The sequence below is a fragment of the Nomia melanderi genome, chromosome 6 (assembly GCF_051020985.1).
Source record: "Nomia melanderi isolate GNS246 chromosome 6, iyNomMela1, whole genome shotgun sequence".
In the NCBI taxonomy this organism is placed as follows: Eukaryota; Metazoa; Arthropoda; class Insecta; order Hymenoptera; family Halictidae; genus Nomia; species Nomia melanderi.
In genome coordinates, this window is record NC_135004.1 from 14,633,642 (window position 1) to 14,648,452 (window position 14,811).

A 14,811-nucleotide genomic window follows, 5' to 3' on the forward strand; every position below is an offset into this window, starting at 1 on the left:
AATGGCTTTTGGACGTCTGCGTTGGATCTCGCGCGGAATGTTGATCCCGCGGTGCTGGAGTTCGTTTCCGTTCGCTGGACATTGGAGCGAAGTTAATTCGCGCGTTACGATTATACAGTTCCGCGAGGAGCGGCCGTGTAATCCGCGATGGAGCGCCGATGAACGGAAGTAGGTGAATCCGTGAGATTTGACGCACGATGACGGACGACTGGTCTAATTAGCGCGGATCATTATTGCGCGTTGTCGGCCACTTACTACGCGCGCACGCTTATTACCGTCGGCGGGCGTCCGTGTACATTACTCGCGAACCGGCTGCGGGACCATTGTTACGAATGCACAATGGCTGCGAGACACGATTCACGTTATCGTTGATTCAACCGGCCCTCGTTCTTTTCGCTGTTTGCAGACGGCGTTCCAGATAAAAGCACGATGACTATGGATGTGAGCAAGTCCGAGACGAATAAAAATGGCACCACGCCGCAAGAGTGTGCCGGCTGCGGGAAGACGATCACGGAAAGGTGAGAGTTGCATTATGTTTCCGAGCGTACCGCGCGCGAGGATGACGGCTGTGTTCCGCGATTCCAGCAGAGTCTGGCTCGACATTAACAATTCCTTTGATTGACACTTCGAGAACACTGATTCTTCTATTCCATAAAGAAGACACTATCGTAAATCTGAAATATTAGAGTATCGGGAAGCACGAGAACTCTGAATAAACGGGACCTTGACAATTTAAAGATAACTAAAGTATAAAACACCGGACGTACTCCCAATATCAGTGCCAAGAATCATTTCCAACCTCCCCGTTGTCTGCCTCGAATCGTAATTCAGCCGGCATTCCGCGACTTTAATTTGAAATATCGCGGCGAATGGGTGGCGAGTTAATAAAACTGTCGGGGACGGTCGCGTGGCGGAAATTGAACACGAATTTTACCGCGGAGAACGGGAAACTTAGAGACGTAAGTCGAAGATCAATTTCTCGCCCGCGTATCGCCGATGGAAGATTAACTTGCCGCGGGATGCTGGACTACTGGTCGGTAAGGAGGAAAACTGTGGTCGGTTCTTCAGGTTTTACCTCAAGGCCCTGGACCTCTACTGGCACGAGGATTGCCTCAAGTGCGAGGCCTGCGACTGTAGGTTAGGAGAGGTCGGCTCTACCTTGTTCACCAAGGCCAACCTTATCCTCTGCAAGAGGGACTACTTCAGGCTGTTCGGGAACAAGGGCTACTGCTCGGCCTGCAAGCAGCAGATACCGCCGTTCGAACTGGTCATGAAGGCCAGGGCGAACGTCTATCACCTGGACTGTTTTGCCTGCCAACAGTGCAGTTACCGGTAAGTTCGACAAACCCCGTGGATCCAAAAAACCGTCGATCGATCGCTGGAGATACGACGAACACGTGCAGCGTTCGCGTAAATACTCTGATTCGTAGTATTCAAGCGTTCATCCTCCTATCGGTAGATTAAATTATTCTCGCGATGAAACAAAGTCAGACGGAAATCTGAAATATCCAATTTACGAAATTCCACTGGATGATCAACGAAATCCGTCTACTCTCGCGTCGACGTCAATCAGCAGCTATCTAATTGTCATGAGTCATTTCTTCCGGCATTTCATACGTCGCGATAGCGTCGAGTTCGCTGCGTCTCCCTCGCCGAGTGTAGACTAATTGGTCCTCCTCGGTCGGACGATTTAATATTGAACACCGTTCGTTAGGCGATTCGATTCCCCGTTTCCCGGTGCCGGTCGAATCCGCGATCGCGTTCGTTCACCTCTTTCGCGTCGCAACGCGGTTAACGACTATCGGGGCAAGGAGGAGGATCGCTAGACAAAAGGATGGACGAAGGAGACGCGTCCGGGGGGGAGAAAAGGGTACACAGGGTGGAGACATACGGGGGACGGAAGGAAAGAAGCGAGTACTGGTTCGCGAGACACAGTCCACTCGGGAGTTGCTTTACAGGTCAGCTGGGAAATCACCCTGTGCTCTATCTGTCGCGAACCTCTTCCCCCGCGTCGCGGCGCCGTTCCACGCAGGAGGAGGCCAACTTCTCGTCGCGCGTTATTCCTGCACCACGTCCCGGCCCGGCTTTCCTCGCCCCTTCCCGCTTTCCGCCCGCCTCCCTCCGCTTCGCCGGCCCCTGAGACCAGTTATGTAATTATCTAGATACTGCTGACATTTTTGTATCATATTGCTCCTCGCCGGCGAGCGAGACGGTCCCTAAATGCCGAACGGCGACCTGCCGGGACGGGCTCGCGGAGTCGGGGCACGACTCTAAAATTCTCACGACCCTCCCCTCGGTTCTCCGCTGCTTGCGAATTGAATCGCGGGACTGTCCTGTTATCTAATATTGATTTTTATGTGGACATTGCGCCGCGAAGCGAATCCGGTAAACAGTGCCGAGGCGGATCCGCTTCTGTGAATAAAAGACGGGAACGAGTTCTCCGGGGCTTTCCGCAAGGCAAATTTTGGAATCGGCCGGTCGTAAAGATCGTTGGATCTGTTTGCTCTCCTAACGGCATCAAAGGTGAACGAGAGTATCGTGCGTCGAGCGTAACATCCTTTTAATATACCTTCGGGAAGGCTCGTGGCGTTGTAATTTTAGGGACTGCGGATGTTTTGTTTAACTTCAGCCGTCGATTGCCGTACGAGTTGTAATACGGAATGGAGTTAATTGGAATTTATAGCTTGCCCGTCGCAGGAGAGATTAAATTATAGTGGTTCGTTAACATCTTTTGGGTCACAGGAGGATGCGCGTGTCGCGTCGCCTGGTAATTTCATCTTTGGACGTTTACCGCCAATAACGTTTAACTTCCGATACACGCCGACGTTCGCTCCATATAATTCGAGTTAACGGAATGAACGGGGCCGCTCGCATTCGCCTTAAATTATACCCGCGCGCGGATCGGGGATCGAACAGTTGTCCTGTTACCAGGCGAGCGGACCGGCGGAATCATTCCCGTACTTTCGCCGGCGCCGTCCCCTTTCCACGGTGACTTTTACGAATGTTTCCTTCGTCCACCGGCGTCTTCCCGGTTTTTATGTTTTATTAAAGTTCCGCAATTTCGCTCGAAGCAATTCTCCCGGTTCCGGGCCTGCCATCTGGCGCGTAAATTACACCGGACACCTCCGAGTAATTTGCCGGGATCCGAAATTTTATTGCGGCCGGTAACGAGGCTCGAGCGGTGTGTCCGTGCGCCGCCGATCGCCGGCGACGATTCCGCGCCGAGAACTCGGTCAACGATCGAAAAACGGGACGAAGAGCCGCCGACGGAACGGAAGAATTTCGATCGGCGGGATCCATCGGGGAATCGAAAAAGACAGACGCGGTCCATCATCGTGTCGGGGCAACGGGGGCGAGGCGGCGGGTGGAGGCGGAAGAGGATTGCTAGGATGCGGTCAATGTAAAACGTCGAAACTATGAAACCGTGGCGGAGCACAATGCCAGGCTTATTGACGAAACGAAAGGTTTCGAGGGTTGCCGGATAGCAGAGGCGGGTTGGCAGCCGGCTGGATAAGGGGTGGAAAAGAGAAAGCGGCGATGTCGGCGGCGGAGGGGGCGAGCCGGGCGCGGAGGAGAGGTCGCGACGCGGCGCGGCGGGAAGGAACGGAACAGGAGAATGTAGTTTGGAGCCAATAACAGTGGCTCGTCCAGGCGTGCGACAAACGTTGTACAGCTTCTCAAACAATGCGAACAAAAGAGCATCAATTTTACGTTTTTATCGCGTGGCATTGTCTATCTTCGACAATGGGCCAGCGAGCGGGCAGGCGTGCGGGCAGCGCGCGTCCTCTGAGCTCTGTCCTCTCCCCGCCGGCGCGCCGAAGGCATCGTCGCGCGTTCGACGTCACACAGCCGACTTCCACGGAATCAACGGGACCCGGACCTTTTGTCTCGTAATTCACCGGCCGACCGGTCGGCTGGCCGGCGAGCCGGCCGCGCGATATTCTTGCGGCACCGGGTGGAAACGGGTTTTTCGCTCGGCGGAATCCGCCGGGCCCAACGGCGCCGACAATTGGCCACCCCCGTCGCCGGCTCGCGGAACGATTGCCGGCGTTGCTCGAGTTTCACGGTGACTCGTTCGACCTGATTCCTATTGCCGCGCGCGCGGTGACTTTGACCATTTCGCAGCTTAATGAAACCACCAAGTACTATCCGGAATACCAATTTGTCCGTCTCTGTTCGAAAATTGCCGGCGGAGTTTTATATTAGTTCCCCGCGCTGCTCCCCTCCCCGTCGCGAGCCCTTTTTCATCGCGCCCGTGCGCGACCGTACGAACCCTTTGCGGGATTCTTCGAGGCTAATGGAATAAAAAATGAATGGCGCACGCGGAATACACTTGTTTCCGCGACGCTCGTTCTCCACGGGAACACCGCTCCGGAAGCGCAGCCCGTCGGATAGGATTTAGTTTACGTGTCTGGCCTATTGCTCGCTGTTTCTACTTACGGGCTGCGCGAAGAGTAACTAGGAACTGTTCGTTCCGCTGTCCTTGGAACGCGTCGGCATTTGTACCGGCGAGAACGGGATTCGTTTGAATATTCTTAATGTCCGCGACGATTCGCGTCAGTGGAAAGGTTAAGTAATAGTCAGACGAGTCTATTCTAACCATTTCCGATAAACGTCTGTTCCAGTTTCCTTGATACAATACGTTATTTCCAGCTATCCGATACATGTGAATCACTTGCTACGACTAAATATATTATTCGAATATTCTATGAATTTTAATTTCACTACTTCACCGGGTAATCGCGGATATTTTCATATTTCCAAATTCCCCGCTTAACGGCAACGCTTATTCCGACGCAATTGTATATTCGCGGGATCGTTCTACATAAATTTTCATTCGGCCCCGGTGAACCTTCCGGAGGGAAAATCCCCGATCGTAGCCACAGTCCGGGGCCCGACCCTCGTTCGGCAGATTTAGACATGTCGGGCGGTGCCCGGGGATCGTTTCCAATTATTGCGCCGGTAAAAAACGACTGGGCGAACTCGAGGAGGGCAATTATACGCGGGGCGCCGCGACGTGTAACGCGACGACTTAGAGTTTGCAATTAAACAGCAACAATTACACGGGGTAACTTTAGACTGTAATAACACAGAATAAAGGGTTGCCGGTGGCGGTGCCTAGCCTACCACCCTCCTGGTTAGAGGATGATTTACCGATCCAATTAGATATATCCCTCTCTCTCTCTCCGGCTCGCTCGGCTGCGCGCTCGCTCGCTCGGCTTCCGTCTTTCTCTCTCCAGCCGACGCCTAACCAACACACGCGATGGGGTGTCGCGTGCACCGACACCCCTCGGCGCACCAACACGCGCGCCGACGCCGGAATACGCGCGTCCCCTCGACGTTTCTTCGATCCTCTCGAGAAGACGTCCGGTCAAATTTAACGACCGCCCAGTTAATGTCCACGCCGGCTACAAATTGGAGTTCGCCGGCGTAACGTCGCTAATTCGACGTTCGTTAATTCCTCGCGGCACCGTGCCGAGTGCTTTGAATCGGCTGCTGACGAAAAACTCGGAGTTTCGCGCGGCTTTATGGAATCCAGCTGCGCACTTCGAGGCGAGCGAGATCCTACCGAGTTTCTGATTTCTAAAGAGGTTCGCGACCTAACCAGGAGCCTAGCGAGATGATGATTTTAATAATAACGTTACCGACATCGCTTCTACCATCGAAACTTGTATACTTTAGGAAAAGAAAGTTCCTTCCGCTCAATCACTCCGCACAGTAGGGGTCATGCTCCACTTTGACATCTTCAAAGCTACAGCATCTGGAAGCAAACATTTTCATTGTTCGAAGAGAATACTTCGTTGTATTTAAAATAATCGGAACATCGATAATCGATCTACAAACCAAAGAACACCAATCCAAAAGTGAAGCAACTAATACACAGTTCCCCCTTAACCAAACACATCGAAAACTAGACCACAGGAATATCGCTTCCAACACAAGCGAACCGCAATCAACAAATTCCGTTTCCCCGGTAATTCAGTCCTATCTATCGTTCATAACGAAGAAGCGTCCGTCCCGCGTCTCTCTAATTCGCGCGGCGAGCGTTCCGCCCGCGCCGTGGGTGTCGCGGTTTAATCCGCCATTTTTACGGGTCGCAATCGAGGGCGACCCGCCGACCTCGCGCGTCTCCGAAGGAAATTAAAGCGGGAAAAACGGGCGCGCTCGGTCTGTCGGTCGGTCGCGTCGCCCGGGCATGGTCCGCGACGGCCGCGTATGCAAATTTTATTCAAGAAACCCGTGTCCCTTCAAAGAAAGGATTCACAGAGGACCGGTGAATGTTTCAGCTAGCCCGGCTTCGGTGTGCAGGCGGCGCGCGCACGGCCATTACTTCGGGAACGTTACAACTGCACCGCTCCGCCCGAACGTGTCCCCGTAAAGTGACTCTAATGGGGTCACGCATTGGCACCGGTTGTTTTATTTATTTATCCGATGCGCCGGACCAGGCGCCGTCCGTTTCCACGGGACGGCGCCGCCCGTACCGATTTTTCCTCCGGATTCCGGGTCCTTCCGGGTTTCGCAAAGCCGGTTGATCCTCGTTAAAGATTCAACCAAGTTATCCGAGCCCCTGGACCCTGCCCGCTCGCTGCCCGCCCCTTTCTAGATTGAAATTTTCCATGCGGACCAGAGCAGTCCTCCGCTCGACGCGGGAACCCGTCCTCTCTCCGTCTCCCTTCCTCTCCGCGCTTCGTCTTCGGGCTGCGGTCAGTTAATATTTCAGCCTCGACGGTGTTGCGGGTTCGCGCGTACGCCAATCTTCGCGCGACACGGCGCCGAAGGAACGCTCGGGACAGCTCGAGCCCCTGAAGTTACGGCGAGAACGAGATATCGGTGACTGGAATAATTTCTTCCCTTCCGGGAACGACTCGTGGATGATCGTTTTTGACGGATCGGGCATGATGGAAATTCTTACTGGTCGGAGACGGTTCACGAAAAAAGGATTTTTAATTCTGCGAATGATCGGGAATTTAATTAATCGTGGTGCGAGTGACTCGTAGCTCGACGCGAATGAATTGTTTTTTGAACAATTTTAAATGTAATTAATGTACAGTGATTTATAGGTAATATTTCGAAGTATGACGTTTCGATGTCTTTATTGATTACTAGTTCTCGTGATGAGGTAAGGTATATCGGTTTAGAAAGGATTTTCGCTGTTTAATTCCGGAGTCAAGGGGTTAAGGATGATGTTGATCCCTCCGATGAGTCTTTCTCGGTGATTGCTTTCCACGATGTTCGAAGTTACGTAGAAATCGGAACTTCCGCCTCGTTCCATGTCTGAAGCCGAGAGCCATTTGGGGTATCGACGTAAAGGTTAAATTCAATCCAAAGTTCTCGCGGCGTGTCCGACACGATATTAGAAGGCGACGGTTCGAAATGAGCGCGGATAAAATTCAATGAACGCGCCGACTCGGTTTACGGCCTAATATTACACGCGTAACGCGAGCCCCATTTCTTCTCGGGACCGGTTCAATTGTTTCAACCGGGCTTAAATGGCCGTGTCGTTTCGCGCGCCACTTTGCGCGAAGTAGATTTACCCTGAATAGCCGGTCGGTCTCGCCGGAAAAAATCCCGAAACCCCGGCGCGCGTTCGCTCCCCGGTTTCGTTTTATTACTTCCGCTTCTATGGGATTATAATTAACCAGTAAACGCGGACGAGACAAAGAAAATAGGAAGCGCGCGCGGGGGACGCCGAACGAAAGTGGAAAATCTGGGAGTATCGTTGGCCAGTATCGTGCCGCGACAGACACCTGCACCGGTCGCGGGAATTAAAGGACCGGGATCCGCGCGGCATTATTCCCGGGATCATAATAGAAATCCTGGAACGAGTACGCTCGCGCGGCGCGATAATGCCGCCGCCCGCGCAATTATAGGAATATCTGTTTCGATCCAGACCCGACAGAACTACGCGTTCGCGCGGATTGCGCGCCGCCAAATCGCCGAAAGTTGATCTTATTGTCATGCAGATATTACTGTGACACCCGAAGCGTTCCAATTTATTTCGCCGCTTCCCAACGATCGCGTATTATAGAATTTATCGTCGACCGTTCATCGCGGAAATCGAAAGTCGCGAAAATATGTCGCACGCGTTCTTCGTGAGAGAGGAGGTTAAAGTGCTCCGAGGAATTTGGCTGTCGTCTGACGTTCTATTAGTTGCGTTTAATTAAATGTTTCCAGCAATCGCGAGAATACCGGCTCAGCTTTAATTGTCCCCGTGAATCAGTTCCATTTTCGAAACCCTAAAACGATCGCGCGTTTCGAGTGATCCCGAGAAAAGTAATTTATTTATAATGGAAGCTTTGTTGTTCGTGTAGCTCATTAGCCGAATTAGTGCTGTTCGAGCTTTCCTCGCGAGTGCATCAGGCTTTATGCGCTCCGCCTTCGTCGTCGAGGTGATCGAGACGCTAAGTATAACGTAATTAATTGTCATTCGCGTCAAACGCAAGATTCTTTGCGTCCTCTGTCCTTTAGCACCGCTTCCGTCTTCTGTGAGCAATGGTACGCGGACGGATTCTAACTTCTTCGGCTGAAGCCTATTAAACTAACTGCATAATTATCTTCGGGCTATAGCGCACGAGGTGGATCAATAGGCAGATCGCGGTTTTGCGCCTGAACAAAGAGAAACCTGTTCACAATATTCATTTTCATAAAACAACCTCCACGTCGCGATAAATTCTCTCCTACCATCAAAGTGTCTCAACCGTCGTCTTTCACGATCTACTATAACGATCTGCGTCAACTATCCGTTCATTCGACGCGAAAGGCAACGACCTCGGTAGAGGATTTCAATCGTCGCTTAACTCAATGCAGCAAGATACTAAAGTTTCGTATTCAACGTATCCAACAATTCTACCATCAACTTGCATAGAAACCTACACTTAAAAACGCGTTCAACGATAAACACGTTCCCACCATTTCCAACTATTTCCTATCCCCCTTCGTCCATTACACCTCTCCCACCAAATCAGTCCAAACTCTGCACATCTACAAGAAAATAAAAAAACTACCGATAGTCAAATTGCAAACATCGCCAACATCCACGACAAACAGATAATCGTGCAATAACAGACTCCCGAAAATTCCTACGAAAACCACGTTAAAAATCCTCAATAAAAGATCCAAGCGTGAACTGCACAAGCCAGCTACCGAACGATCTGAAACGCAAGATCCTCGGTGCTCCGCAGAGAACAGGCGGCAAAGAAAGGAGGACTAGGCGCGAAAGAAGGCGAAAGGGAGAACGGGAGCTGAGAGAAGAAAGCCGGCCGCGAACGGCCGGACAAAGTAAATAACCTTGTGTGGTTTAGCTGACAGGCAATTGGCAAGGAGAGCAGCACCTTGAGAGCGGCGGACAGACCGGTCGCGGCGAGATCTCGCGTGGCGGACAGAGGGTCAGAAACCAGCAGGTGACGGTCAGCTGAATAGCGTGAGCGGCGACCGGGATAGCGGGTGGGAGAGAACGAACGACAGAGAGAGAGAAAGAGAGAGAAAGAGATAGAGCGACGGAGAGAGGCCAATGGAGGCAGGGTGGGCGGCGGACAGGGTGGCGGAAGAGGGAAGGGGCGAGGATCGGAGTACAGCGTCATTTAGCAGACGACGCGTATAATGGGGGAAACGAGCGAAACCCGGTATAAGCTATGCTCGCCGGCAACGGCCGCGCGGAACGCGATAATTCTATTTGCCGTACGATTATGAGAGTATCTACCTCGAACCAGACTCTGCCGCTCTCGTATTTCGCTCTCGTATTTCCTACCGGGATCAAAGCGGATGTGAGACCACTCGCGGACAGAAGCCCGATAATAATTATTTGTCCGACACGTTGCGATACGCTCGTTATCCGCCGCGCCCGCCCCTCGCCCACCTACGGCCGCGTCCACCCGCGCCGCTCCGCCATTGTTTCCCCTTCGTTTTTTTCCCTGGCCCCGATTTTTTATTTCGTCCGTCGCGACGATCAACCGATTATCGACGAACCCCCGACCACCGATCGGGACGCGAGCGGCGCAGCCCGCAGCGTCCCGGGAACGTCGCCGGTGTTCTTTTTCGTTTCACCTTTAATTCGACCGCGCGTTTTCGGCCGGTAAGTTTTTAATCGGTCGGGGGCGTGACGGGAGCGGGGTTAATGTTCGCGGGCTGTCGTTGGGAACGGGGGTCGAGTGTCGCTTAGACGGGATTGTTTTCTGATGGATTCGGGTGTTGCGGATGCGAAGCCATGGGTGATCCGTTGAACGTGTCGATTTATTCTGTGGTGAACGTGATTGTAAGTTTTAATGTTTTCCGGGGGATATCCGTACGGGAATTCCTTGGGTTGTTGACTAGAACTATTGACAAAGCTGTAAACGGAAGTGACTCGATGGAATTGATTCTTTGATTCCGAAGTTCTTAGATCGAAGCAGCTCGAAGAACAGGCGTTAACGGTAGAGCTACCAATTCGAGAATAACCGACTTCTTAACACTAGGTTTACGGAGTGCGTCAATTTGACGCATACTGAATTTATAGACATTGGCAATCGTTTATGTCGGTTTAATAACCTAATTTTAAATCCCTAATTTCCAAGACCTAAATGGTCGGACATCGATTTTTCTAGGAACAATAGAACAAACCGGACAATAAACGTCCGTAAACCTAGTGTTAAATCTCAAGAAACGTGTTCTAATTTGCATACAGAGAAACAAGTCGCAATTGCTCGGTAGCTCTAGCGTTGAACCAATAAGCAGATTTCGTGTCCTCGGTAAACCGACGCGCGGACAGTTCGCGATCTGCAGTGCCTCGACACCGTATGATTCTGTTTGCAGGTTTTGCGTGGGCGATCGATTCTACCTGAACGAGAACAAAATCCTGTGCGAGTACGACTACGAGGAGATGCTCGCGTTCGCCAATATGTCAGTACAAACACCTGCCTCGCTGGCGTACATCAAAAGGCAACTGCCGCCGACGCCGACGCCGCCCGGCCAGAACATGCATCCCGGTCACAATCCACAGCAACCTCATCAGGGACTTGGCCAGTCGGTGGGTCAACATAATCACGCGTCGAACGTAAGTTAAGAGAGACGTTTGCGCGGCGTTTGAAGTCCGCGCGGGACCGTCCGCTGTCTTCCCGTCCTTGATATCGATGACAGCAGGGCGTGCCGCGCTTTAATCGAGACCGTCCGTTGTCTTCCCTCGCCCCCCTGCGATCATCGTCCCCGCTTTTCCGATCGCGCGGTCTTCGACTCCGTTCGTTCGCCGGCCTGCTTTGTTACCGTTCTCGCGGGATGGAAATGCTAAGACGATAATTGGAGACCGTCGTTAGTCTGACTTCGTTTGATCGCGACGTGATATAAAGTGTCCTTTGACGGAAGGTCTCGACGGCCGGCTGTTAGACTCCTCGGGCATTAGTTTCGAGAATCGCTGATAATTTGATAGACTTCCGAGATGATTGACTGAGAACCGTTGCATCGGATGTATTGGAAACCGTGTTGCTTCTGATGCGATTTAGTATACCATTTCTGTAACTGTAAAGTATCCACGTTCGCTTCATTATCGTGAAGCTTCTAATCGCGCAAGGTTCATTATAGTCTGTCCTTCTAGAGGCGAGCTCAGTGATATCGACAGTCGCTATTCATCCATCCGAAACTAATGATTGAGTAGAGTATAACGAACAAGCGCTGCGACTATCGATCTTAACTCCCTTCGTTTGAAGAAGGATACTAATTTCCTCCGTCAGACTTAGTATTCTTTCGCGGCTCAATCGCATCGAAGTCCCCGTGGAACTCGACGTTCCAGTCGCTTTCTCGACAGCTTCCTTCCGCAACAGCTTCCCCACCTGCTTGCATCCTCCACAAGGTTTTAGTAAAGAGAGATGAATTAACGGCTGCAGGGTCAGATGTCCGGGAGCACGCCAACGGCGAACGGGACGGCCATAGGCGTGGGCGGGCCCAGGGCCCCCGGGGACATGAACAACAACGGGCTGTCCGGCCCGGCTCTGGGCCCGGTTAAACCTCCACCGATGTCCGTGCAGGCGTCGACCAGCTGAAACGAGCTGTCGCCCCCCTTGAAGAAGCTCAGGTGTCTCAGCGGTTACTAAAGCTGCCCGCAGGAGAGCGACGCTGAGAACGCTGCGCGTTGCGCGCGCGGAGCGGTGGAACGAGGACGTAGGAGCGGAAGGACGGGAGGGTGAGCCCGGCCGCGGGTGGACTAGAGTGCGGGAGGTGGGACGGAGGACCGGGGATCGCGGCCGATCGCCTCGGAGAGATCGAGGAGAGGCCGACTTCCGGCGATGGTACTCGCGGACAGGTCGTCGGCCGGTAGATCGAACGTTTTTACGAGACTTCGTAAGGTTCCCTTCGAGGATACAATCACTGTGATCGCGAAGAATGTGAATTTCACGGAGGAGAGATCCGTTGGCAACAGATTAGGACGGTGCGCGCGCGCGAGTGCGCGGGGATCGCCGGCGCACGATGTACAGACACAGACGCGTCTTGTAATATATGGATACCGACTCGTTTAACGATAAGATAGACGATCCATGTAAGATATATTTCTAGGCGAGGAGCGATGCGAACGATTAAGAGTGGCGTGCGAACGTGTGTGCGTGCGTAAGAGAGCGTGTTTGCGAGCGTAGCAGAGTCCTCTTGTAAATATCCGATGAATATCGACTCTGCAGACCCCGGAAGACTATCAGTATACGCAGACCAATCGATGATTTCTATTATGGTACTCGCGATTCGCCGCTATTCGACGTAGCAGCTAATCGAGCGGGCGAGAGTACGGCCGAAGATCCGAGAACGAGGCCAGAGGGATGGCACGAGGGGGGGTGGGGGGCGACAGAGAGAGAGAGAGAGGCGATGGGGAATCGATTGCCGGACACTTTAACGACCGTCGACGTCGAACGCACGGACCGTTGAATCGTCGTTAAGTCCCGTTTGTTCTTAAGCTACTAGATTAAACTGTTTCGCGATCGTTAAGAGTATTTGTTCCATTGTTCAGTTCGATTCGACGCTCTCCGATCGTCGGAGCGGTCGGGACGCGAGCCTGACGTGCGCGCGGTGTCCTCGATCCTCAACGTCGGGATCCCGTGCCGTCTCGGGGCGAGCGTCGCGCGAATATTGGCGAACCTCGGGGGCGCGGTCTCCGAATCTCGGTATACGAGCCGAAAGGCGCGGCCCAATTCTCTACGATGGCTGATACCAAAGATTAACGATAGGAGAGTTTCGATGTCCACTCGAAGGCGACAGCCAGGGTTTTGCATTTCCGAATTTCTCGCCCAAGTTACTGGGTGAACCGTGGAACCGGCAGCGATCTCGACGCCTACAGGCGGACCGGATTCGGCCGACCGTTCAAGGCCGCTGCCCTCTCTCCGCGAGTTTTCGCTGAAGAAGATTAAGCGGTGGGGATGGTTCGACGCCGTGGCGGGGATAGAACTGCCCGGTGACCTCGAACGGCCGGTCGCAATTCGTCTCCGACCTGTAGCGGATCGGGATCGCTCCGTTCCCCGCTTGGAACCACGAACGAAGCTTTCGTCTCGGTTCGGACCTGCTTGCTAGTCGAGGGGCTTAGTCGCGGCTTTACGCTTTAATGCCAAAAAACCAAACCGGAAAGGAAGAGGCAGACGAAGGCGAGACACCTATACCAAAATCACGGCTGAGAATCCGACAAATGAACGAACGACGCGTGCGCTGATAAACGAGAATCCATTTTCGAGTCGCCGATCAAGCGAATCGCGAGACGCGCGGATCGCCGCTCGACCCCCGGGAAGCTCCCCCTGACCGCGGACACCGGAATCTTCTTTTCTCCCTTCTCACCGGAAATGATCTCAATCGTCCGTCGTAGCTCCGGGTCACGGAGCTTGTCCGCGGGTCGCGGGGCGATCCGACCGTTTGTAAATTATTCAAGATCGCGAGCCGAATCCGAAACCACCGTATCGATTAAGTACAAAGAGGTTACAGAGGGAGAGACAGAAAATGAGAGAGACGGTATGCGTGTGTCTGTGTGTGTATGTGTGCGTGCATGCGATAGAACGCGAGGGAAAGCCGGTACGAGTGAGAATCACGCGAAGAGAAGCTGCCGCAGCAGCTGCACGATGCGACGAAGAGAAAAAAGAGAAAAAGGAACAACCGCGCGTCGCGGTGCGAGAGACGCGAACTCTTTCCTCTTTTCTTTTCTTCCGTTTGTTTGTTTTTTAATCCATCTGTATATAAATATCATTTATTAGCGCACTACTAACGTATTTACGAACTGCCTCGATAGGGGCTGCCCCATTACTACCGAGAAAATATAACATTCTTATAAACGCAACACAACGGCGCAATGAGTTTGAACCGCATCATCATTCTCTCCATTACAGGCGGCCGCTGCGACGACCGGGCCGACGCGAGCCAGGCGGAGAGGAGACGACGACGCGTCACAGGTTTGTCCGCGTGCTCCTCCTTTTATTTATGGACCTTATCCCGACATTAGCTAACCCTCCGGCGTCTTATTCGCCCGCGGAATCGACGGAACGGCGGAATCTCGTGGCGCGCCGCGAGAGATCCGCTGATTTGTGGGGACCGTATTGTCCGCATGGCGCGGAGAAATAGCTGGAGCTTTCGGCGCGCTGCGGCGAACGGTCCCCGGCTGGGTCGACTGGGAAAGGGGTGAGGGCGAAACAGCCGAGGGGAGGCAACGCGATTTCCCTAATGCCTTCCAGCCCGCGGAGTTGAATGTTATTATGCACGGTGAAGACTTTATAATAGGACGTTGAAACTCTTTAAAGCTCGCGGTCCCGTTACGCTCCGACCGCTCGCGCACCGAATTCCTCCCCTTTATCGTTCGTTCATGAAAATTCTCTGCCGCCCGTT

General features: G+C 53.0%; 1 protein-coding gene across 4 annotated transcripts in view; it reads left to right on the top strand.

Annotated features, from left to right (window-relative positions):
- The window catches only part of LOC116430055 (LIM domain only protein 3), a 70,096-nt gene extending 55,686 nt beyond the window's left edge, over positions 1-14,410 (top strand). Inside the window, exons 2-5 of one of the 4 annotated variants that reach the window (XM_076368396.1) lie at positions 407-518; positions 1,069-1,332; positions 10,789-11,029; positions 11,853-14,405. In XM_076368396.1, coding sequence (XP_076224511.1) covers positions 430-518; positions 1,069-1,332; positions 10,789-11,029; positions 11,853-12,008 — 750 coding nt within the window. In that variant the 5' untranslated portion in view covers positions 407-429 and the 3' untranslated portion in view covers positions 12,009-14,405. Of the gene's footprint in view, positions 1-406; positions 519-1,068; positions 1,333-10,788; positions 11,030-11,852 lie in introns of all 4 variants that reach the window. The other 3 variants (XM_076368397.1, XM_076368398.1, XM_076368395.1) reach the window with 3 other exon arrangements.
- Positions 14,411-14,811: the final 401 nt, after the last annotated feature.